This window comes from Carcharhinus amblyrhynchos, chromosome 7, assembly GCF_965287045.1.
Source record: "Carcharhinus amblyrhynchos chromosome 7, sCarAmb.v2.hapA, whole genome shotgun sequence".
In the NCBI taxonomy this organism is placed as follows: domain Eukaryota; kingdom Metazoa; phylum Chordata; class Chondrichthyes; order Carcharhiniformes; family Carcharhinidae; genus Carcharhinus; species Carcharhinus amblyrhynchos.
Window position 1 is genome coordinate 116,292,194 of NC_137330.1, and position 26,907 is coordinate 116,319,100.

Below are 26,907 nucleotides of genomic sequence, written 5' to 3' on the forward strand. Positions count from 1 at the left end.
AAATTCAATTAGCAGTTGAAGATTATGATGCTTTGCAATTTTCAGTCTTAATATTACAGATACATCTAGGCTGCACCATTTCAGCACGAGAACCCCAAATCAGTAATAATTTAGTAATAAATCCTGGCACTTATTATTTAATTGTTATGAGTTGTCCAGTTCTGTTTTAAGATATTAGACTTTTAATGGGCCGTTTTAATATTGTAAAGATTACTTACTACACAATGAACTGTGATGTCATGGGGAGGTGATAGCCTCGTGGTATTATCACTAGACTATTAATCCAGAAACTCAGCTAGTGTTCTGGGGGACTTGGGTTCAAATCCTGCCACGTCAGATGGTAGAATTTGAATTCAATAAAAAAAAAATCTGGAATTAAGAGTCTACTGATGATCATGAAACCATTGTTGATTGTTGGAAAAATCCATCTGTTTCACTCACATCCTTTAGATAAGGAAATCTGCTGTCCTTATCTGGTCTGGCCTACATGTGATTCCAGTGCCACAACAATGTGCTTGATTCTCAACTGTCCTCAGATAACTAGGGATGAACAATAAATGCTGGCTGGCCAGCCAACGACACCGTGAATATAAAAAAAAAACAAGTGCACCAGATGTATCAAGGAGGAAAGCTGCAATTTAATTCCGCTAAATAATTATTAATGTAAAACGCTTTGCTGCTAGGAGTGTTTGGGGTGGAGACCATGGCATCTTTTGAGGGGAAAGGTTGGATTAGATCTGAGCATGAAGCATGTTGTATGGGGCATGGGAGGGCAGGGGGACAGTGGTGGTGGTGAGATTAAATTCAGATTGCTGCAGCAGAGAGTCAACACTGATGATGGATCCTATAAACCAAGGAGTATCATTATGGGACACAGGGAGGCCATTTGGCCCATCAAGTTCTGATAGTCACCCATGAGGTTATTATAAATGACTATTGTACTTTTCAATTCTGAGGTGGCAAGGGTGCAATAACATGGTGAGAAATGGGACTAGTTCAGTTTCAGAGGTCTGGTTGGCATGGATGAGTTGGGCCACAGGGTCTGTTTCCTGCTGTATGCCTCTATGACACTATGATAGTGAAATAACAGTCGGAAGTGGACTTTCAATGTGCTTGGGAGCTGAGCTCAGATTCCTATTTCTGAAGTGGCTGCGACAGCTCTGGAAATAATTGGGAGTCGTCATGCGTAACCGCCTCCAGTGTTGCGTTTGAATGTGTTTTCAGATGTTACTATAAAACTCCTCAAACAAAACACTCTATTTGTGACTTGCGCCAGAAATAGTACAGGGATTTTTTTTTTTGTTTTCGCTACGGATATGAAGCCTTTGGGGACGGTTAAAACCTTGGAATCCTCTTCGATGTTTTGGCTGGCTTGTGCACAGACTTAACTTTGAAATGACCTATAAGTAATAAAAAAAGTTTAAAATCCAAGGAAGTAAGTTCACTGAATGGTGGGCTGTTGCCTTTGAATACTACTTAAATTTTAAAATTACTTATTAATGTAAATAGGGGAGGCGATGGCCTCATGGCATTATCACTAGACTATTAATCCAGAAATTCAACTAATGTTCCGCGGATCCACCAAGGCAGATGGCGGAATTTGAATTCAATTAAAAAAAAATCTGGAATTAAGAATCTGCTGATGACCATGAAACCATTGTCGATTGTCGGGAAAACCCATCTGGTTCACTAATGTTCTTTAGGGAAGGAAAGCTGCCATCCTGACCTGATCTGGCTTACGTGTGACTCCAGAGCCACAGCAATGTAGTTGGCTCTCAACTGCCCTTGGGCATCTAGGGATGGGCAATAAGTGCGGGCCAGCCAGTGACACCCATGTCCCATGAATGAAAAAAAAATATATAGACCTTTGCATTTTTGCTTTCACTCTTTTGACGTGTACTGGGAGACTGATCACCCTGGGATCTACTCTGGTGGCTGTTATTCACATGGTGCCTGGAAGGATGAGCACCATAAAATCTGTTCCACAGTGGGGTTGCATATTTTGTGGCACCGCGCCCTTGTTCATTCAGGTCAGCTGGTAAAGGCATCATGAGGCATGTATCAGTAGTGTGCTATCACCCACCCAGTTGGCAGAAATTTGGGTTGGAAGCGAGGTGTATTTCTGATTTGATTGAATCGTAGATTCTGAGGTCACCCTCTGATTGGTGGAGGGAGTAGAAGACGATTGACCTGGTTGCTGTTGATATTCAGCTCTTCTACTTTTTTTCCTTAGTCCCTGGGAGCAAGTTGCTGTCTTTTTGTGTTCATTTTCCTTGTTCTCCTGAGGTCCTTAAACCATTATACACAATTGGGATGAGTTATACGCACAAACCACAGTAGCAGTCTCTCTGTGCCAATTCCATGAACTGATGTGAACTGTCTTAGTGCAAGCATACCATTTTCTGTAATAATGTGATTGTATTTTGTTTTTACTTTTTATTTAATGAGACAATTACTTGGGACTGAATAAATGTACATAGATAACCAGCGTCCCAGTGCTGCTTCTTCATCAATTATTCTTTCTTCATTTTAGTTGAGTAACTACTCTACATTATGGAACCAATGAACCCAGTAGTGACAGTGAGATATGTAAAACAAAAACTTTTTTTAAAAAAAAGTCATTCATTCATTATTTTCCTCATTAATGCGTTTTTTTTTTCAAGAGCCAAGATATCATTGACCTTTGTTGACACATGGGGTTGGGTGGAGTGCTGTAGCTTGACACTGAGGGCCATTGGAGGAGGGGGGGACGAGGACACCGTTGGGAACCTGCCTTTTAAAAGCTCCCATGGCCCTGCCAGTGGCTCAATGGTGAGCAGAGTAAGGGTGATTTTGGGCGGTGTCTAAAACTTAGTTTTACGCCAACATGAATTCCCTATGGCATCTTCCATTGGTGCTCAATGCAGTGGATCTGGAAACCTGCTGGAGGCTGGCATGAACCTGATTCCCCCCACCCACCCACCCTCTTATGGGCTGCAGATGAAGGCCCAAACAGAATCTTATACCCACACCTGATTCTTTGCAGAACCAATGGGAAAACACGCTGGTCCAGAACACATCTGGAACAAGGTGGTGTGCAGAAGTAAATGAACGCCTGGGGCTGCCTCCGGAGTTTGGGACGGACGGCCGCCAGCAACCCTGGAACACCACACCAGTGGTGGCGGGGGGAGCACGGATCAGATAGATGTCTTTTTGGCTGCAGTCTGTATACGATTTGGATGAAACCCTACAGGTTGGGAGAGGTGAAATTGTGTAAATTGGTATGTGGTGATGTCTAGCTCATGTCTGTTCAGAGGAAAAGCCCGTGCCCGTGAGGAGAAGCCTCTGCATTTAGACTGGCAGCTCAAACAAGACTACAAGAATAGAAATCTAATATGTGTCGGCTTTTTGTAAATGATTCGTTCTTTATGTGTAGGCAACATTCAATAGTTATCCAGTCTTAATGGCTGATGTAATCATTGCTGATTCGACTAGTTTAGTTGCAACTGTTGAACTGCAGCTGCGTGTAATAAATATTAACTTGATCCTTGGTGAGGAGCCAGTTTTCTTAAAGGCTTTTACATTGACCCTTGGTCACATGTGCGTCGCGACCAAGTGCTGACTCCCTCTATCTACTTTGTAACCTCCATCTGCGTTGAAATCCCGAAAGAGCTTTCAGGCATTTCTGCAATTAATTACTTACTAACAGATCTTGTGTGAGTGGCAAGAGGTTATGCTAAAAATCTGACATCAAAGGTGTGGCTGGAATTAAGCCTTATAATTATCAAGAAGTAAGCCCCATAGGTAAGATTGTATATATTACTGTCCAGTCACCCATGGGCCATTCACTTAATTGAAGTTGATACTACACAGGCATAGAGGCTTGCAGCATGGAAATAGACCCTTCGGCCCAACTTGTCCATGTCGCCCAGTTTTTAACTATTAAGCTCGTCCCAATTGCTCGCATTTGGCCCATATACCTCCATACCCATCCTACCCATGTAACTATTCAAATGCTTTTCAAAAGACCTGTCTCCACCACCACTTCTGGCAGCTCACCTCAGACACCCACCACCCTCTGCATAAAAAAAAATGCCCTTCTGAACCTTTTTGTATCTTTCCCATCTCACCTTAAACCTATGCTCTCCAGTTTTAGACTCCCCTATCTTTTAGGAGATCAATGTTTTTGTCTACTCCCATTATGTTGGATGGGGAGGCAGGCAGTTGTTCAATATATAAAACAACACATAAAAGGTTGTATTGGGTAGAGAGAGAGAGGAGAAAAAAAACAAGTAGGTCTTTGTGTTCTGGTTACTAGGTATACAGTTGTGGTTACTTGTTATACAGTTCTGTGACCATGTTTCCTGATCGAGTGGTGGAGTGAAATCTACAATGGGGCCAATTGTGGACAATTTTCATCCCATGAATTCATTTCAGTTGGACTGCTCAATCATACTTGGCCTTTTTGTGTCTTCCTTTTGGAGAAACAGAAACTTTTGCCCTGCTCACAGTCAGACAGAGAACGTGCATTCTGTCTGACAATATTGTGGCAGTGAACAGAGTAATCCTCAAACTGTTGTGGTGGGCTATATCTGTGAGAAAATGTTACGGTGCTTTCTGTTCCCTAAAGGACATGAGTGGCATAGTGGTATTATCACTGGACTGGTAACCCAAAGACCCAGAATGCTGGGCCAGGGTTCAAATCCCACCATGGCATTTGAATTCAATAAAAATCTGGAATTAAAATTCTCCTGATGATCGCAAAACAATTATTGTGAGAGCCCAGCTGGTTTACAAATATCCTTTTGGGAAGGAAATCTGCCATCCTCACCTAGTCTGGCCTACGTATGATTCCAGACCCACAACAATGTGGTTGACTCTTAAATGCCCTTTGAAATGACCCAGCAAGCTACTTGGGGGCAATTAGTGATAGGTGACATGAAAGAAATACTATGTAAGTAATGGTGTTCGTAGTGTAGTTTTAACTGTGGAACTTTCTACATGATATTGATTCTAATACTGAGCAGCTCAGTAACTCATGGTGAATATTCAAAATTGAATCCTGGTGACATCAGTGGAAACTTGTTTTTTGAAACTAAGTGAATGTTGCGATGGGGAACTTGAGGGTGTTTACGATTTGCAAACTTTGATGAGCCAAGTAGACCCCTCCCCGCCCACTGTGACTATCTTGTGAAACCTCTACGCAAGCTGAATTCAAACAAAAAAAAGCCCATTTATGTTCCGCGTGAATTTTAACCAGTCACGTTTCCAAGAAAAAGAAATGAGATTACCAGTCACGATCGATGATGTTCTATTCAAATCATTTTCTTCTGAATTAGTTGTTTGTTTCAAACAGTGAGTACTTGTTACATGATGGTCCTTGTGTTTAACCTTTGGTGGAGGTACTGTCATGAGGTCTAAGACAGATGACTCATTTGTTCACTGCATGCAGCTCTGCTGTCTGGACTCCAGTCCCAACCATACTCGTGGTACTGTTTTTTCGCTTTTTGCAGAAACTAAAAATATTTTACACTACTTAATAGGACAGCACAGTGGTTAGCAGTGGTGCCTCACAGTGCCAGGGACCCGGGTTCAACTCCGGCCTCGGGTCACTGTTTGCATGGAGTTCGCACATTCCTCCCGTGTCTGCGTGGGTTTCCTCCGGGTGCTCCGGTTTCTTCCCACAGCTCAAAGATGTACAGGTTAGATTGATTGACCATGCTAAAGTGACCCAGGGGGAATAATGCCTGGGTGGGATTGTGGCCGGTGCAGACTCGATGGGTCAAGTGGCCTCCTTCTGCACTGTTAATAGGAACAAAGAAAATAAATGTGATTTGCAGGACGGGGCATTTTGGAACACACACTTGTCAAAAAAATGTCGACTTTTTAACAGAACTGGTGGAAGCTTCAGCTCCTGGAATTTTCTGCTTCTCAATGGCCTAGTGGTATTATTGCTAGACTATTCATTCAGAAATTCAACTAATGTTCTGGGGACCCAGGTTCGAATCCTGCCAAGGCAGATGGTGGAATTCAAATTCAATAAAAAAAATCCAGAATTAAGAAATATTAATATTTCTTTGCATTTCTCTGTAATTTTCTTTGTTCTTTTTAGTTAAGTTGGGCAGCATGGTCGGTGCAGACTTGGAGGGTTGAAGGGCCTGTTCCTGTGCTATAATTTTCTTTGTTCTCTTTGTTCTCAATGCAATTCCCCTCCTCCTAAGAAAGCTGTGTGTTTGACCAAGCATTTGCTCACTTTTCCCAATATTTCCTTACGTGCTGTTTGTTTTAGTTTTTTGTATTTTTTCAAATATTTATCCTCTTTCCTTGCAAAGACAATAAAAAGCATTCATATAGTGTATGTTATAAAACGAGGATGGCCTGAAGTATATTCAGGGAGGTGATGACCTAGTGGTATTAACACTAGACTACTAATCCAGAAACTCAGCTAATGTTCTGGGGACCTGGTTCGAACCCCACCACGGCAGCTGGTGGGGTTTGTATTCAATAAAAGATATCTGAATTCAGGAATCTGCTGATGACTGTGAAACCATTGTCAATTGTCAGAAAAACCCATCTGATTCACTAATGTCCTTTAGGGAAGGAAATCTGCCTTCCTTACCTAGTCTAGCCTACATATGACTCCAGAGCCACAGCAATGTGGTTGACTCTTAGCTGCCCTCTGAAATGGCCTAGCAAGTCACTCAGTTTCAAGGGCAGCTAGAGATGGGCAATAAATGCTGGCCAGCTAGTGATGCTCATGAATGAATTAGAAAAAGAACTTTTGTCACACTCGTACGAGATATGGTGGCCAATCTGTGTAAGCAACTAATGGGATAAGGGATTCTGGGTGATGCCAGTTGAGGGGTAAACATTGGCCAAGACACAAAGGAAAATTCCCTCTCTTATCCAAAAGGTGGAACCTCTAACAGCCCTCCTTGCATACTGCACAGGAATGCGTCAGTGTGAGTGTGCACTTAGAGTGAGAATAGAGTCATACTTGTATCCAATGTTCCCTTACCTCGGCTCACAAATGAAGAGCGGCCAGCTGGCATGAAGTATATGGCTATGATGGAGCCTTACGTTATACAGTTCCTATCTTATAGAGGGAGTAAACTGGCAGAGAGGAAGAAATGCAAAAAAAAAGAAACCCACTAATTGCAGCAAAAAGACTGGGTGTGTACGTCCAGAAGTAGCCAGGAGAGTTGCTTACTCTTTAATTAGACTCTTGAGCTGAGTGTGAGTTCAGTGTTAAAGCTGCAGCTTAGTTTTGCAGTGCTTTTATTTCCCCCGTCTGAGTTACTGCAGAGGCATTTTGATCCCAGCTCTAACTGGTACACTGCTTCCACCTCTAAGCACCGAAACCTGGCAGATGTACAGTTGCTGGAAGCAGATTGGAGAAGAGCCACAAGATTGATTCTTGGTTGCAAGGCCTGAGTTCCATCAAAGAATTGGGGGAATTTAGGCCTTTGTGTCTTGGAGCAGGTGGTCTCACCACAATCTCAGAATGATCCTGGGGCTTTGCAGTTCACATAAGCTTAGCTTGTATTCTTTTCCATTTTGAAAATGGAGGCTATCTAAGCAAGGTGTTTAACATTTTAAGATGATTCAATTTAAGGTAGATACGAACAAATTATTACTTCTGCTGGGAGAAGCGAAAAGTAGGGCGGTACTATGGCAAAGCTATTGTTTTACCTTATAGCACCAGATTTGATTCTAGCTTTGGGTGACTCTGCGTGGAGTTTGCATGTTCTCCCTGTGAAGTTCCTCTGGGTGTTCCACTTTCAGGTTAGGTAGATTGACCATGCTAAATTGCCCATTAGTGTCCCATTAGTGTATAGGTTAGGGCGATCAGTGGGGCAAGTACATGGGGTTACAAGCATAGAGCCTGGGTAAGATGTTTTGCTGGAGAGCCGGTGCAGTCTTGATGGGCCAATTGGCAGCCTCCTGCACCGTAGGGATTCTGTGATTCCAGAGATGCATCTTAGCCTTAAAATTAAAGCTAAGCCATTCAGGAGTGAACTTAAGAGGCAGTTTCTCAGAAAGGGTGCAGGAATCTGGAATTCTCTTTCTCCACCACCCTTCAAACCCTTTAACGCTCAACCTGTACACAGACCAAAAGGCTGTGGGTTCTGGGGCACAATTGGAGTTTACAAGACTGAGGTTTGTTGATTTTGGTTAGTCGTTAGTATCAAGGAAGTTTAATAGTGCAGTGGTACCAGTCCCTCTATACCTCTGAGTCAGAAGTTCTAGGTTCAAGTTCAGCTTCATGAGTTGATGGCATCTGAAGGTGCATTCATAAATCCTTTCAATACACCAGACTGCAGGCAGTAAGAGCGGGAGAAGTTCCTGGTTAAATCACTGCAGTACTTTGCCAAATATAATCCTGGACAAATCCAGTGGCCATTCCTGGTCACTCATAGAGTATGATCCCTGAAGGAGGAGGAGGAAGGCGATTAAGAGATATGGAATTCAGGAAGGTACATTGACTTTGAGGTACAGATCAGCCAAAGTATAAAGAGCTTTTTTGATTATGTTTGATTTGTTATTGTCATGTGTGCTGGGATACAATGAAAAATATTGTTTTGTGTGTATTATACAGACAAAATGTACCCTTCATTGAGTACATGGGGAGAAAGAAAGGAGAGCATGCAGAATGCAGTGTTACAGTCATAGCTAGGGTGTCGAGAAAGATCAACTCGGTGTGAGGTAGGTCCATTTGAAAATCTGATGGCAGCAGGGAAGAAACTGTTCTCAAGTCAGTTGGTACGCAACCTCAAACTTGATGGAAGAAGGCGGAAGAGAGGTGGTGTCAAAATTAGAAAGTGATGCGAGTAGGACAAATGGACACAAGTTCAAATATTAATAGAAAAACCAATGATATTTTTATCAAAAGAGAGGATGACTCATAAAAAGCATTTTGATTTGGAGTGTCAGCGAAAAATTAGGAATGAAAGAATGATTGTATATTGTAATGATGGGAATGATTTAATACGGGAATCACCCGATCTCTCTTCTTTTTTCTTGTCCAGAGCTATCTCCAGTTGGTTCCTCAGCTGTGATAGGCATATTTTAGGGACCATAACGTATGTGTTTTTCTATTGTGTACTGATGCCAGGCAGCGCCCGGGATTGGCGGGGTGGGGGAAGGAGGAAGTAGAGAAACAATTACATTGTTTTCAAGGGTACAGACAAGGTAACTTTTTTTTCCTTCATAATCTAAAGTTAAATCATAACCAAGGCCACAGATTTGTAATTTTTTCACAGAAAATGGTGGAATGCAAAACTCCAAAATACTGTAAAAGTGGAGTTCCATGTTAACTAATGATGATTCACTGCCTTCCCCCCCCACACCATCCTTTCTTTCTTTTAAACTACTCCCCCCCCATCCCCCCTGCATCCCACCTTTCCTGCCCTCTGCTGCTTTCAGAATGTTTTCTTTGCTTCCTCTTTTTTAATGTTGAGTTATGATGTGGAGGTGCTGGCGTCGGACTGGGGTGGGTACAGTAAGAAGCCTCTCAACACCAGGTTAAGGTCCAGCAGGTTTATTTGGAATCACGAGCTTCAGAAGCGCTGATCATTCATCAGGTGAGTGAGTGAGCCGTTCACTTGACGAAGGAGCAGCACTCCAAAAACCCATGATTCCAAATAAACCTGTTTGACTTTAACCCGATGCTGTGAGACTTCTTAATGTTGAGTTAGGAAGCGCAACTAAGAATTTAAGGTGAGGGATGGGAGGGGTACGGAAAATAGCTTGCAAAGCAGTGTTGGGAATGCCTGACCCATGGGCCCGGTGTTGCTTATATATTTCTGTACATTGCTGTGAAACATAATTCTATCGGTAATAACACTGTGCAGCAAGGTTTAGTTTAAACTGCTGTGGGAGAGGCGGGCATGCCATTCCACAATGTCTCAGTGTGGTCAGATGTTACCTGACTTCAGTGTTGTTTCCAGGTCCTGCATGGTAGGAGAAGGAATGGTCCGAAAACAGAAAATGCTGGAAGAATCTCAGCAGGTCTGACGGCATCTGTGGAGAGAGAATAAAGCCGGAGCTACCTCACACTGCCAGGGTTCGATTCCTGGTCGGGTCACTGTCTGTGCTGAATCTGCACAGTCTCCCCGTGCCTGTGTGGGTTTCCTCTGGGTGCTCCGATTTTCCTCCCACAGTCCGAAAGACGTGCTGATCAGGTGCATTGGCCGTGTTAAATTCACCCTTGGTGTACCCGAACAGGCGCCGGAGTGTGATTTACGAGGGGATTTCCACAGTAACTTCATTGCGGTGTTAATGTAAGCCTTACGTGGAATCGTCATCAACTTCAAATGATAAAAGCAAAAGAAACATGAACACTTTAGATTCAGAGGGAGGACACATCTCTGACGGTCAATGTTGTGAGCAATCGGTATGTCCCTCGCTTCACTTGCCTTTGCTTTACAAGCATATCACTACAGTCAGACCAGTACAAAAAAGAACTGTGCGGGCATAAACCAGCAGAATGTAGCAACACTGCACATAGACAACAATCAGCAGACTGTCTCATGGGCCACACTCAGAACCCAGATGGGCCACATGTGGCCCCAGGCTGCAGGTTGCCCATCAAAGGCCTATGTTGTTATTTAGCTGAAGAACGCGAGCGACTCTAATTGATTCACCAGAACTTTCCAAATTTATCCTTTGCTGACTAATTTATGACTACCTCAGGGTTTCAAGGCATACAGGCAGGATTTTTGGTGTCTAGCATGGGGTATGGTAAACATAAGCTTTTATCACATAACTACTAATTAGGAATTCAAAAAAAAAATCCCAAAGCGAAATTCCAGAAATGTTTCTCTACCAGTGAGAGGGTGGAATCTGCCAGGCTGAGAATCTCACAGTCTGATCTTGGCCAGGTCACCCTGTGGGAGTTGGGATGCCTGATGGTTGCATTGGACAGACAGAGGAAAGCATGTGTGAGCCCAACAGAGAGCACATCTGGCAGGGGAATCCTGCTTCCCAATAAAAGAAAAAAACATTTGAGGCTAGTAAGGCAATATGAAAAATGTGTGTGTTTGTGTGTGTGTGTGTATGTGTGTATACATGCACGCCTGTGGGGGTGTGTATGTGTGAACATGCGTGCCTGTGTGTGTTGGGGGGGTGTACGCGCACGCATGCGTGCCTGGGTGTGTGTGTATGTACATGCGTGCCTGGGTGTGTGTGTATGTACATGCGTGCCTGTGTGTGTGTGTATGCCCGTGTGTGTGCATGCATGAGACATGTGTGCCTCTGTGTGTGTGTGTGTGTGTGTGTGTGTATGTACACCTGTCTATATTTGTGTACGTGCGTGATTATGTATTGATTTTTACAAGTACAATTAACAGTGTAGGACTTCTCCAACGGCTGAGTAATTTGGATGTCTGTGTTTGTCAATACTGGTGTCTTACTGCATTAAAAAGGCATTTTATTTGCTGCTGATGCTGATAAGTGATTGTGATTGCTGAGTCATGGGGCAGAAATTCAATTTCGCTTCTTTACCCATACAAAGATTGGGTGTTCTCTGCGACCCCAGCCTTGCAGCCATTTTTTTTGTGAGTGATTATGGGGTTTCTGTGTTGCCAGATACATTTGCTTTAGTGTGTGTGTGTGTTTCTGTTAGCCAGTCTATGGCTGTCTATCCAGACTGGGAAGGAGCCTGTGACTTTCTTGGAAAGTTCCACTGCCTTCACAATCCCCTTTTAGGCTGAGATAGATATAAAAAATTGTACTTGTTGCTTGGCCATTGTTTTAAAAGAAAGCTCCCCACCCCCACCCCCCCCCGCCCCCTTTTGATTGTGATCCCATGGCAGTTAGCAGATTTGTGTTACTCTACCCACTTGAACGCAGCCCTTGGTAAACAGCGTTGTTATTTAGTACCTCCATATCGTTATATTTCTGGATAAGCTGTTTTAAAGCAGATAGACTTTAATTGTGCGACATTCACTATCACCACCACATCTGCCAGCCTGACGACATACAAGTCAATGCGGTGTGGTTTGCACCACCTGCTAGTTGAACCTGTAACTGTGCTCATGAGTAAATTCAGAGGGACTATGGAAATGTCACAGTGCCACCATTTACACGTCTTTTTTTCCTGAAATCCCAAGAATTAGAACATAAGGAGCAGGAGTAGGCCATTCAGCCTTTTGAGTCTGCTCTGCCATTCAGTACTCTCTTGGCTGATCTTTTGCCTCACTGCTTGGATATACTTTCTTCTGTTTGTGTCAACTTGGGCTCAAACGAGCAGACAGCGACTGAGTGGTATTGTTATTTATCCAGAAACTCAGCTAATGCTCTGGGGATTTGGGGGCACTGTGGCACAGTGGTCAGCACTGTTGCCTCACAGCGCCAGGGACCTGGGTTTGATTCCTTGCTTGGGTCACTGCCTTTGTGGAGTTTGCACGTTCTCCCTGTGACTCCTCCCTGTGACTCCGTGGGTTTCCTTCGAGTGCTCCAGTTTCTTCCCACAATCCAAAGATGTGTGGGTTAGGCGGATTGGCCATGCTAAATTAGTGGTGTACTCTTATGAAATTTCCTCTCAACTGCAGTCATTTCTCCTGATGGTTGTTCCCCAATCAAAATGGTGCATACCTTTCACTGCTGTAGCTGTTTTTGGTGCAGATAAGCATGTTCGCAGTCAAAGTGGAAAGGAGGGACTCTTTTAGACATTTTTATGTTTTAAAACTAACTTAATTAACAGCAGTGCAAGTGTCACATGTCAATTGCAAAATCACGCGAACTGGAAGAAATGTTTTCAAACCGCAGTTATGATGGAATTTTGTCACTGAGTACTGTGTAACTTTAGTCACGAGGTCGGTTTGTTTGGAAGTGACTTTTTGCCCTATTTTGAGCTGGTCCGTCTAAAATGACAACCTATTCTCCCATTGCTTGCGGCAATCGGGTAGAAACCAATTGATCTGCGTAAATCACTCAATCACAATCCCATTGCACCCTGTTTAATAGAATACTTCCAATGTATGCTCTTGGCAGCCCTCAGTCCCTTGACTTGCTCTTCTGTTGAATTTTAAAATGTTGCCTTGACCACTTTGCTTAGCTGGGTACATCTTGTGATCTGAAGATATACCTGAAAGCAAGAGTGTTTTTTTTAGCTTTTTAGTGAAGTATCTTGGTTTGTTTTTAGTTGTCTTGTTATGACTTGTCTTTCCATGTAGCGATTCCACAAAGTCTCATTCTGTCTCAAATCTGGAAACAGTGTAATCTAATTTTGTCTATTCCTCTCAAGTAAGATATTTCACCAGCTTCTGAAAAGACTAATGTTCCAGGAAAAAGTCTTTAAAACGTGGACTATAAGAAAACTTAAAGGACCAATGTTCCTGTTAAAAGTTAGTTATTCTGTGCAACCTATTTTTTTTGCATGTCCATGCATCGTTTGTCCAAGATTAGGCCTGTGAAGTCTGTTTTTTGGACAAGTGGATTTGTAGAAGCCCAACCTTCCTTTAGGTCACAGTTGTATGGGAAAACTATTCCTGACCCCTTTACCTTTTTAGTCCGTGTTTATAGCGAGCACTGCCGTCTCTGTCTTCTTGATTTGAATTATTCCAGCACAAAATCTTTATGTTTGTATTTCAATAACATTATAATGTTTAATTAAATCAATTTTTCGTAAAACAGCCCTGGTCGGCTGGATATAGGCCTGGGGCATGTACCAACCGTTGTCGGCCGAAACACATTCACATTCTTTGTCTGAAGTCAATGGGTCAATACCCTTTCACGTTCCAAAATGAACAGGTCTTTGCAAAGTTGCCTCACATTATAGAAACTTCTAAATGTTCTGCCAAACAAGCCAGGGTGGAAATGTAGTATTTATTTTGCAGACTCATGTGTGCCTTGCTTAATTTAAAGGAGATTACAGCACGATGCCTGGCTGTTAAGATAAGCTAGAGCACATGGTAAAGTGTTATTGGGGTAGGCCTCCAGCTGCTGCTATCAGTTTGTTCACAAACTGGGTTATCTGTGTTTCCAGTAGGGATGTAGCAAAACACAACAAGATACACACCATCTTGTCTTGAGAAAGCCTTTGCCTTGACTCTTGTTTAGGTGTCTGTGTGGAGGTTAATTTAAAGTCACAAGCAGGCTTACATTAACGTTGCAATGAAGTTACTGTGAAAAGCCCCTGGCCACCACACTCTGGCGCCTGTTCGGGTACACTGAGGGAGAGAATTTGTCATGACCGATTCATCTAATGTTGAAGGGGATGGGGGAATATGGAGGTAGATGGGGATGGGTGGCGGGGGATAAAATTGCCAAGTCTCCACTTGGTCTCTGGAATGACGCTGCAGCAGACAACACGCCGCTGCTGTGTACCGAGCTCAGGAGCTGGAGGAATATTTGTGATGTTTTCAAAACGGTTGGGTTGGAGGGCATCAGGCAGAACCACTTCCTGCAAACCTTGTGCGCAGAGTTTGATGTGGTGGTGACGCTCTCCAGCGATTCCCAACATTCCCGTTTGCTTTGCTTCTGCAACCATTCAGAAGCAAAGGAGTCGAGTGAGCTTTTCTCGCTGGTGGTGGGGGAATTGTAGGGGGAAGGGGAAGATTGGTGAGTGGTGGTGGGGGGGGGGGGGGGGTGTGTCGTTGTTGTGGTGGGTAGAGGAACACCACTTTTGAATATGTTGTTCTTTAGCACAGAAATGAAATTATTTGGTGTTTTCTGGAAACTGCAATGACATGAGTTCAGTCAAAACTCTGACGGCGCCACCCGGCTGCTCTTCACCCATAAACACTCACGCAGAGTGCCAAGTGACTGGTTTGTTGTGCTGTGTGTGTAATGATCACCTGCTGAATTAGTAGCAAATCCCTACGCCAAATCAATGTTGCCCGTTCTCTCTCAGAGTGCAGCATTGCACAGACTGAAGAGGCAGCTTCCTGTTTTCTGAACTGTGCTTGCTATAACTGTGCACCTATAATTAAATCGGTCTCTTGCAGACTCACCAGGTCTGCGGGTCCTTTTTGCTCTTTTGAAATTGCTGTTGCCGTCTACGTTGCCGCAGATTCTGACGGTAATGATTTCTATTATTAACCCTTGGCCACCGTTCCAATTCAAAAAATAAAACAAACGTGCCTTGCGTCCCTGCTGATTCTGTTGACCCCTGCAGCTTCTCCCTGTGTTGTGTGCTTTGTGTTTGTGCCTCTGCCTCTCTGTCCTGCTTTGTCATTCTCTCTGTCTCATTCTTTCGCTGCACTGAGGGTGACACGGTGGCACAGTGGTTAGCACTGCTGCCTCACAGCGCCGGGGACCCGGGTTCAATTCCAGCCATGGGTCACTGTCGGTATGGAGTCTGCGTGTTCTCCCCGTGTCTGCGTGGGTTTCCTCTGGGTGCTCCGGTTTCCTCCCACAGTCCAAAGATGCGTGGGTTAGGTTGGTCGGCCGTGATAAATTGACCCTAGTGCCAGGGGGATTAGCAGGGTAAATGAGGGTTATGGGAATAGGGCCTGGGTGGGATTATGGTAGGTATAGACTTGATGGGTCTGATGGCCTCCTTCTGCACTGTAGTCGTTCTATGTACGTGGTGGCACTTTTTGATGCACTGTTTTAGCTGTGAAATATCTTGAGATGAATGGTGCTCCGTGATAAAGGCTTGTTGTGAAGTAATGGCAGCGGCGTGTCATTTAAAAGGTTGTGAATCGATTTGATTATTGAGCACCACTGGATCAGGAGGAACGTTTGTCATCTATAAGTACTCAGCCATTGACTATGGACACAGGGTGGGATTTTGCGGCCTCGCTCGTCTCGAAACCATAAAATCCTGCCCAAGGCCAATGGACCTTCCCAATTGGGAAGGGAAGGGAAAACAGCCCCAATTTGCCCAATCTTCCCTCATAACCCAGTCCTTCCATACTAGGCAGCATCCTGGTAAACCTCCTCTGCACTCTCTCCAGGGTATCCACCTCTTTCCGGTAGTAAGGCGACCAGAACTGGACACAGTACTCCAAATGCGGCCTAACCAACATTCTATACAGCTGCAACATTAGACTCCAGCTCTTGTACTCTATACCCTTCCTATAAAGGCTAATATATCATAGGCTTTCTTCACAACCTTCTCCACCTGTACTGTCAAAGACTTGTGCACTTGCACCCCCAGGTCCCTCTGCGTTTCTGTGCTCTTTATAGGTCTACCCTTTGTCATATAACTTCCCCCTACATTATTTCTCCCAAAATGCATCACCTCACATTTATCAGTATTAAATTCCATCTGCCATTTATCTGCCCAATATACCAGCCTATCTATATCCCGTTGTATTGCCTGGCACTGCTCCTCAGTGTCTGCCAGTCCAGCCATCTTAATGTCATCTGCAAATTTGCTGATCACACCACTTACTCCCTCTTCCAAATCATTTAGGTATATTACAAATAGAAGAGGTCCCAGTACTGAGCCCTGAGGCACATCACTGGTGACAGACCTCCAGCTAGAAAAAGACCCTTCCACTACTACTCTCTGTCTCCTATTACCAAGTCAGTTCTCAATCCATCTAGATACCAGGTAGCACATTTATCCCCTCTCAGGAATGTTCTGTTTTTAAATGAACTTTTATGATGGTACAAAAACATGTGATTTCCAGACAAGTTGAACGAAACACTTCAGGGGTGGGGAGAACCAGGAGTGCATCCTCATGCTGCAACAACTCACTGCATTGTGAGGGTGGAAAGTGGGGGGAGTCTCTGAGGGCTCTTACCTGAGGCTGACTTAATAAATTTCCCTGCTTTTGTGTTTGCAGACTGTTGAACAAGCTGCTGGACAAGGCGTGACCATCACCGGTAATAAGACCTTCAACAACTGGAACTGGCCCAATGCGGTTATCTTTGCTGCAACCGTTATCACCACAATCGGTAAGTAGCCTCTCACCAGCAGCAGATCTGAGTATCATGGATCCCGCTATCGGATTGGATCATTTATCGTGTTCTCTTTGTTTTCCCCCTCCCTTCTCTTCTGCTCCCCTCACCTCTGGTGATGACAGGTTATGGAAACATTGCGCCCAAGACTTCACAGGGACGCCTCTTCTGCATCTTCTATGGGCTGTTTGGCACCCCGCTCTGTCTCTCCTGGATCAGTGCTTTGGGGAAGTTTTTCGGAGGACGGGCCAAGAAACTGGGTGAAGCCCTGACCAGGAAAGGCGTGAGTCCGGTAAGGAGCGTCCGCTATTATTTCCTCTTCATTCTTGGCATTTCAAATTCCGAGTAACTTCCAGCAGGAGTAGAGGGAAGAATCCGTGTAAGATTGGTAAAAGAACATTGCTGGAAGAAAAGTGTTGTGCCTGAGCCACAACCCATAAAATTAAGATCATGCCACAAAAAAAATCTGCTGGATTTCCCTCTCCTGATCCTTATCCATTGACCTTATTCAACTGTCTGTCTGTTTGGACAGAATCGCACTGGAAAGAAATACTTGCACTGATTTAATGCTTGTAATGGCTCGAGGATGCCACAAACCACTTTTGCAGTCAATGAATTATTTTTTTGAGGATGGTGTGTTGTAATGTGGGGAACATGGCCACCAATTATTTTCTGGAGCCAGATCCCACAAACAGCGATAAGGAAAGATCATCAGTTTTAGTGATAGTTGGCGAATGGATATTGGCCAAGATCCCGGGAGGAACTTCCTTGCCCTTCTGCAAAGAATGCCACACAGTCTTTTACACCTACCTGAGAACACAGACAGGTCTCGGTTTGAGACCTCACCTGAAAGATGGCACCTCCTGACAGTGCCATACACCTTCAGAACTGTACAAAATACTCTGGCCAGATTGTATCATCAAGTCTTTTAAATTTATAGGTTTTTTTTTAGTTATAATCACAAGTATGCAATGAAGCTGCTGTGAAAATCCCCTGGTCACCACACTCTGGAACCTATTTGGATACACTGAGGGAGAATTTAGCATGTTGCTATTGGAGGAAACCCACACAGACACAGTGGGTTTCCCACTGCAAAGACAGTGACCCAAGCCCGGGAATTGAACCCAGGTCTCTGGCGCTGTGAGAATCATAGAATCCCTACAGTGCAGAAGGAGGCCATTTGGCCCATCGAGTCTGCACTGACCACAATCCCACCCAGGCTCTATCCCCGTAACAGCACACATTTACCCTAGCTAGTTCCCCTGACACTAAGGGACAATGTAGCATGGCCAATCCATCTAACCCGCACATCTTTGGACCTGTGGGAGGAAACTGGAGCACCCAGAGGAAACCCACGCAGACGTGGGGAGAAAGTGCAAACCCCACACTGTCACCTGAGGCCAGAATGAAACCTGGGTCCCTGGTGCTGTGAGGCAGCAGTGCTAACCACTGTGCCATCGGAGTTGGTTTTGAATTTACAACAGTCTGACTCAAAGTCAAGTGTGTTACCAACTGATCCAAATAGCAAGCCCATCTATCATAGTTAAACCGCATTTTTGAAAAGAGAGGATAAGTTAAAATTGGCTTTCTTGGCACCAAGCCATCAATTGAAATTGGAGTTTAAATGATGGAAAACCTGGAGCAGAATTCCCTGGCTGTTAAGGCTGCAGGATTCTCGCTGTGGTGAACGGTGATTTGGCTAAGCACCAAATTCTCCGCCTTGACTTGTAGCGGCAGTGGGATATGAAAAGCCGGAGAATTCTAGCCCACTTGCAAGCAATGTGACCTTGTTGAAGTATTGCTGCTATGGAAAGTCACACCACTCAGTTCTTGTCCTAACACTCTGTTTCATCCTTTCCTTGAACAGCGGAAGGCCCAGATAACCTGCACGGTTATTTTCATTGTTTGGGGTGTCCTGGTGCACCTGGTAATACCGCCCTTTGTCTTCATGGTGACTGAAGGATGGTCGTACATTGAAGGCTTGTATTACTCTTTCATCACAATCTCCACCATTGGATTTGGGGATTTCGTGGCAGGTAAGAGTCATTTTCTGATTAAGTTGCCTCTTATTGGGTTACGGGCATAGAATCGTCTTTCAGATCAAATAAAGCTGAAGTTTGAAATGATGGTGAGACTTGAACACCAAGACACTTTTGTTTGCATGGCGCTTTGCAACAGTCCCTTCTATCACAAGTCACGACACAAGAACCCAGTAGGACTTGGCTCCCCACTACCCATTATTGTAACACAGCCAATGTTGTACACGAGCTTATATTAACCTGCAACAGTGATTGCTTAAGCTGGAGCTCTTTCAGTGGGCATATAGCTCCAGAGTGGCAATCGCTTTTGTTCTACGTGAAACGGAACGAGTACCTGCAAATATTTCTTGCTTTTAGCACACTAAGAAAAGAACCCTACAAATGGGCCGAGGCAAGAATGAATGGTTCATTTGCTGTGCGCAGTGTCATCATAGAATCCCGACAGTGCAGGATAAAGACCATTCAGTTCATCCAACAACAATCCCACCAGGCCCTATCCCCGTAAACTGATGTATTTACCCTACTAATCCCCCGACACTAGGGGAGAATTCAGCGTGGCCAATCCACCGAACCCACACACCTTCAGACTGTGGGAGGAAACCGGAGCACCCAGAGAAAATCCACACAGGCACAGCGAGAATGTGCAAACTCCATGCAGACAGTGACCCGTGGTTGGAATTGAACCCCAGTCCCTGGCACTGTGAGGCAGCAGTGCTCACCACTGTGCCACCAAGACTCTAGCCCTGGCAAGGTAAAGATCCTGTTACACTTAACTCTTTAAATATCACACATTTCTTTGGTTTTGGTAAAACGGGGAAGCAGAATTGCTGGGGCTGAAGGTGGTCTGGCTGACATGTGACTCCAGAGCCACTGCAATGTGGTTGATTCTCAACTGTCCTCCAAGGACATCCAGAGATGGGCAATAAATGCTAGCCAGCCAGTGACACCTATATTCCGTGAATAAATTAAAAAAAAAGTTGGACCTCAGCATTTGATCTTTCTGATATGTGTGCAATTGCACGAAATAGTGGTTAGACTTTTGTAAAATTTCACTCCTCATCCTCATTCGCCTTTCACTTCCTTTTTTCTGAGGTTTCTTTCCAGAGTAGGAGGGGAAAATTAAAGGGAAGAACCATTACTAGACTGCTCTTATCTACCTCACCAGTCAGCATTTGTAGAGCGTTTGAGTCAGGATGTTCTAACTGACTTAATGCTAAAGGATATGTGGCCTGCCCAGATCAAACAAAGAGGGCAAGAATAAAATCATTTAACATTTTTAGTTATTCATGGGATGCGGGCCTCGCTGACTAGCCAACATTTATTTCTCTAGTTGCCCTTGGAGGGCAGTTGAGAGTCAACTGTATTGGTGTGGCTCTGGAGTTCACATGTAGGCCAGACCAGGTAATGACAGCAAATTTCTTTCCCTAAAGGACATTGGTGAACCAGATGGATTTTTCCGACAATCGACAATGATTTTATGGTCATCAGTAGATTCTTAATTCCAGATTTTTTTGTATTCAAATTCCACCAGCTGCTGTGGCAGGATTCAAACCTGACTGCCAGAACATTAGCTAAGTTTTTGGATTAATAGCGTCCAATGAATGACTAAAAGTGTTCATACCACTAGGCTATCGCACCCCCCGCGCCCCCCAATTTGTGTACAAAAGAAATGAATTCGTCACAATTGATATCATAGATTTGGGTGAATCGTCTTCACTTTATGTCCACCTGACTTGACTTTTCTTTGACTTTTATTTGCGTAGCTACAACAATTTTTAAATTTGTACACTTTTTCCGTAGGTGTGAACCCAAATGCAAACTACCATATCCTTTACCGATACTTTGTGGAGCTGTGGATCTACTTGGGTCTGGCATGGCTTTCCCTTTTCTTCAACTGGAAGGTCAGCATGTTTGTCCAGGCGCACAAAGCCATCAAGAAACGGCGGAAGCGAATGAGGGAATCTGTGGTAACTGTGCCGAAGGCCCAGCCTCTCGACTCTAAAATGTCGGACTCCAAAATGTCAGAGTCCACCGAGGTAAACATCTTTCGCTTCCTTTCCAAGAAGCAAGAGAGCTACAATGATCTCATCAAGCAGATTGGCTCAAAGACTTTGAAGAACAACAGCAGCAAACTATTGGGTGTTCAGGTCCCTGCCAAGCCTGCACTGAAGGAGGAGGGGAATGGTAAACCTGGGGCCGTTCAGCTGAGAAGAATAGGCTTGAGACGGTTCTGTTATGAGCCACCCAGTCAACCTGCCATGGAAGACACCGAGATTACTGTACCGCTGAATGAAGGAAAAGATCTGAACTCTCCGGCAGACTGCACTACGCAAGAGAACCAACTGGACAAAACTGCCTGCGAGGATTGTTCGGTGTGGGATACGCGCGCCCGCCCACCACTGTTCTTTGAGAACGTCAACATCCGATTCATAGACGAGCAAAACCTGCTCAGTGACGATGAGAAGATGGAGCTGTCACTGGATGAGAACATGGTGGACGAGGAAGAGTCTGACAGCCTGGTGCTGACACCGGACGCCATCCATCCAGACTTCCAGACGTGCATGCTGGGAAGTCCACCTGACTATGAGCAGCTGATGAACAGATACAATAAAGTGCACAACAACAAGGTGCACAATGTTGAAGTGGTGATATAACCAAAGGCGTCCGGGACTCTCCCCTCCAAATTTCCTGGTCCTGCTTTGCTCGTTTGGCGCTAGGACCTGAGCAAAAAGCGGACGGGTGAACAGACACTCCCCTGTTGGTTTGGAGGAGCTGCTAATGACTCTTGGCTGTATAGTCAAAACACCTCCAAGACACAATCCTTTTTTCTTCCCTCCTTCAAAACAAAGACAAGAGGCCTTAGCTGGAAGAGGAGCATTCCTCTTCTAAATAGGAGAGCTGGAGAGCAACACTTCCAGCACAAATGTTGACTGGGATGGAAACTGTGACAAAAACAAAAACATTTCCAGAGACTGAAAGAACTCATTTATATACTGTGACTTTTTTTTGCTTCCTTTTGAAGTTTTCTTCTTTAAAAAAAAACTCCTTTTTAAGCTTTTATTTTTGAGCCAGGAACTGTAGACGTTAAATAAGACAGTCGCTTTTAGTTCCAAGTCTTTTCAAGGCCATACTGGCACTGAAGTTTTCCTTCTGACCCAGATTCAATGATATACAAATGGAAAATTCTGAGAGCTCAATTTCTCTCTCCTTTTTTTTGCTGCTTGAGAGATTGGGGGTGGGAGAACTTGTGGCTTACGGCATGTTCAAGTGACTTGTTTCAGCGATGTGATTTATTGCTGAGAAAGTGCCACTTACGTTGCCACCGGGACTTATTCATGCAAAATCATGTATTGTGCACAAATTTCCAGGCTGCTGCATAATGCCAAATCCCTGTCCTAGTCACCACAATGCAGTCACAGATCCTTGATTGTGACCTGGACCTTATGAGTGACTCTTGTGTATATTTCTGTATATATTTCTGCCTTTGTGACTTTTCAAAAAACTTTTAAGACGTTAAATACTCCAGAGACAAAAATTTATCAGACTTGGTTATCTGATACAGAATCCAGAAGAAAAACAGCTGGAAACGGCTAAGTCAAGCTGTGTTTTCCATACGCTTTTCGATCTGAAGTGATGGGATCTGGTGATAAGCACAGAGGAGTAGCTTGCGATGAAGTCGCTAGAACGAGACTCCTTCTTTCTCTTTTGTACCCCACCCCCCCCAATCCTCTCTTCTATCCCCTCCACATGTTTTAACTTATAAATAGTGGTGCGAATGAGCCATTGCACCTTTCCTATTCTTCATCCTGTTGCAGGATCATTTGATCAGATGCGACAAACTTTACCAGTGGAAACTGCAATTTATTTCTTGGCACTTAATTGTTTACATGTATTGCCAGCCTGGTACTCAATTTGGTGACAGGTGGGTAGCTGTGGGCCGAAAAATGGGCCATGAATTCAGGCTAAGCGCCTGGCTATGGTACATTTACTTAGGCCCCAAGCGCGTCGCAAAGACACGATCACTACAAGCACATTATCGCAGATACACATTTGTTACTGGGGTTATGTTTTCCTACTCCAAAGAATATATCGGTTAAAGAATGGAGCTAACTGCTGGAACTCGAGTTTAATTGTGCTTTTCCTCTTGTGGGCGAAGATAGCCTCAGGGGAGAAAAGAGACGATTGTGACATCTGTGTCCCACTAATCGCAGGCTGCTCTCTTCCGTTTTTGGATTGGTGGGAATATTTCTCATAAGTGGCACAGTGGCATGAAGGTACTAAGACCATAAAATCTGCAAGGCAAGGTTCCCGGTGAGGAACCTTGCCCTGACTGAGGTGGGGGATTGTGCTCGAGGAGTCGAGATCACCTCTCCAGATTTATCCTGTTTTACCTAAGGTCGATAACCATTAAAGATTCCTAGTCTTAATAAGCTGCTATTTCCTTTGGGGAAATACTGCACTATTGTCCAGGGAATGAAATGGTCAGGCATTGATGTGTTTTTAAAGATTCATTATGACTTGAAGGAGCTGGATGATATTGAAGATTATAGAAGTTTTAAAAAGTTTTTATTTGTTGTCTTCATCAGTCTCAGTTTTTAACAAGTGGAAATCAATTTGAAGATTCCATAGAACACTCATCCCACTTGGTTGTTCTGTTAATTTAAATTACAGATGACTCCATTGAAGTATATCTCATTTGTGTGTGTGTGTGTGTGTCTCTTTCTCTCTTGCACAGTATGGTTTAACAACCATGCTCGCATGTAAGGAGCACTGGCCCCACTTTATCTGGCAGGTTAGGTGGGGATGCGCTTGTTACGGAAATTCCTTACAGAGAAACAAAGGCAGCGAACAGCTAGGCTGACCCTGGCCAAACTTCTCCTTTCCTTCAAGAAGACCATTCCCCGCCCTCGCGTCTGCTAGAAACATGTAGAATATTTAGACACCGCCCCCCCCCCCCCCCCCCCCCACCCCCGCTTAAAGGCAGCCAGAACCTGACCACATGTCGAATGCTGGAAGTCCGTTACAGAGCAGGGGCTGTGTCACCTCACGATAAAGCTCCATGGTTGCTTTAAACTATTGAGAGCAGAAACTCCATGCTGCCGGCATATTATTACTGTAAGTTCATTACCACTTTCATTAATGTGGTAGTGAACACATTACCACATTAAGTGTTCATTACGACACATTGCCACCAAGCTTGGCAATGAGCTTGGAGATGCCCCTCTCTTTTATTTAATGTGGAGATGCCAGTGTCGGATTAGGGTGAGCACAGTAAGAAGTCTCACAACACCAGGTTAAAGCCCAACAGGTTTATTTGGTAGCACCTGTTAGACCTTAACCTGGTGTAGTGAGAATTCTTACTTTTATTTGAAGCAGGATTTGGGAGAAAATAAAATAATGGGAGCAGTGAGAGGCAGGATTGCCTAATTGATATTAGTCTATGGGCCGTAGAGGTTGAAGAGCTAGCACTGGGTTTATCTCCCTCTTCCCAAAAAGGTAAATTTGCATTATACACACGTTCTCAAGGTGGGTTAGTGTCAAAGGTGAAAACTTTTTAAAGGTAAAGGAAGAGGTAAAAGCTGTTCCTTTCACTGTGTCACTCCATGTATTGAAAAACTGTTGAACTCCAGAAGCCTGATTGTTGTATTTATTCCTCGAAATGTCTTGTATTAAGTGCCGTCCTTTATGGTTCTCTGTAAACTGTGGACCTAATTTATTTCTATGTTCATTTCGGAACATAAATAAATTTTTTTATATGTACAATACCAAATGTCTTAGCGGCCTTATTTTAAACAAAAAAACAAAGAAACCTGTCCCAGGTCTTTAATATTGTGGAATGTAAATAGTTGTTTAGTAGTTCAGAAATGAGTATCGCTGAAATAATGAGGCATTTTGTAGAAGTTTTTCACCTCTCACTCATCAGGACAATCGTAAGAACATCATTGTCAGGGGAAGTAACAGATTTGGACTGTGCGAGAAGAGAGTGCTGATTGGTAAGCTCTGGTGGAGGCATGGGCATGGAGCATGCACCCGAGCATTGGTATTCTTTCAATTGTTCTGATCAGTGCAAGATATAAAGTTTTGACAAAACATCTCTTTTTCAGCAAGACTGTCATGTTTTACCCGCTTCAGTTCTCCAAAATCACTTCATGGTATCACTACAGTGCAGAAAGAGGCCATTCGGCCCATCGAACCTGCACCAACAACAATCCAGGCCCTATCCCCATCACCCTACGCATTTACCTTGCTAGTCCCCCTGACACAATGGTGCAATTTAGTATGGCCAATCAACCTAACCTGCACTTTGTGGGAGGATACTGGAGCAACTGGGGGAGAACAATTAAACTCCACACAGTCACCTGAGGCTGGGATTGACCCTGGGTCCCTGGCGTTGAGGCGGCAGTGCTAACCACTGTGCCACCATGCCACCCTACTACTTCATTTACCTAACACAAAAGCAAAATACTGCACATGCTGGACACCTGAAATAAAAACAGAAAAGAAATGCATTCTGAAGAAAGGCCATTGACCTGAAGATGTTAGCTGTATAACTCTCCACAGATTTTGTCTGACTTGTTGAGACTTTGCAACACAATTTATCCTTTTATCTCTTACTGTCTCTTCAGTCCATAACGTTAGAGCTAGATCAATCATAGAGTGATCTCAGAAAGCAGTTCTTTACATGATAGAATCAAGGAATATGGGGATAGAGTGGGAAAGGAATAGAGATGGCAGAGTGGTTAGCACTGCAGACGCTCAATGCCAGGGACCCAGGTTCGATTCTGGCTTTGGGTCACCATCTGTGTGGAGTTTGCATGTTCTCCCCGTGTCTGTGTGGGTTTCCTCCCACAATCCAATGATATGTGGGCTAGGTGATTGGCCGTGCTAAATTGCTGCTACGGGCAGGCTTTTAAGACCTTTCTCGGATAAGGTCATGAAATCCCGCCTGAAGCTTACAGAGATTTCTGTTCTGTGAGGCAGCAAAATTCTGGCCTTAGTGTTGGGGGACAAGCAGCATAAATGTATGGGGTTAAGTGGCTAGGGCCTGGGTGCGATTGTTGTGGGTGCAGGCTTGATGGGCCAAATGGCCTCCTTCTACCACGGTAGGAATGCTAATGAAAGTAGAATTGAAGGGTAGGATGTCGCACATCATACTGAAAGAAGAGCTTGCTTGAAGGATCTTATGATCTATTCCTGCTGTTTTACGAGCATGAGAAATAGCTCATGTTGTTGCAGCCCATACAGCTCAGCAAGTGTACTCCACATTTCAGTACGATCGTGGGTGACGTTGGGTGTGAATTCTGCTTTCCTGCTCACTCCCCATGATTCCCTGAGGAACCAAACTCTCTGTGACTCAGCTGGTAAAGTATTCAACAATGGAGCATTCCCAATCCACTGGGGTGAGGATTCCAAAGATTCACAACGCTTTGAGCAAAGTAATTTATCCTCATCTCAGTCCTTAAATGATTTTCCCCCTTACCTTGAGGCTGTGCCTCCTGTGATTCACATATGCCGATCATTGGAAACGACCTCTGTCTCTACCCTTTCAGAATCTTATTGATTTCAATGAGACCACCACTCCTTGTAAACTCCAGTGAATGTAGACCCAATTTGATCAGTGACTCCTAATGAGTCAATACCCTCACCCGGGGGGCCTTTTTAGTGAACATTTCCTTTTCCACCTACTTTATGGCCTTAATTATGGAGACCAAAACTGAAAATAGGATGGGGGACCTCCCCCAGCTGGGTCCTAAAACCTCCACCATCACAGACACATGCACCTTTGTGGGTGCACATTCCAGAGTGTGCTCAGGGTGGTAATCTGGGTGAGCCCCAATGGATGACATGGTGGCACACTGGTTAACACTGCTGCCTCACAGCGCCAAGGACCCAGGTTCAATTCAAGTCTTGGGTGACTGTATGAAGTTTGCACTTTCTCCCTGTGTCTGCGTGGGTTTCCTTTGGATGCTCCCACAGTCCAAAGGTGTGCGGGTTAGGTTGATTAGCCATGCCAAATTGACCATACTGTCAG

General features: G+C 44.3%; 1 protein-coding gene across 13 annotated transcripts in view; it reads left to right on the top strand.

The window, feature by feature from the left end:
* kcnk5a (potassium channel, subfamily K, member 5a) overlaps positions 1-21,904 on the top strand; it is a 36,173-nt gene extending 14,269 nt beyond the window's left edge. For all 13 annotated transcript variants that reach the window (XM_080192993.1, XM_080192995.1, XM_080192999.1 and 10 more), the window contains 4 exons: positions 16,722-16,833; positions 16,962-17,128; positions 18,704-18,872; positions 20,676-21,904. In XM_080192993.1, the coding sequence (XP_080049119.1) occupies positions 16,722-16,833; positions 16,962-17,128; positions 18,704-18,872; positions 20,676-21,529 (1,302 nt within the window). In that variant the 3' untranslated portion in view covers positions 21,530-21,904. The remainder of the gene's footprint in view (positions 1-16,721; positions 16,834-16,961; positions 17,129-18,703; positions 18,873-20,675) is intronic.
* Positions 21,905-26,907: the final 5,003 nt, after the last annotated feature.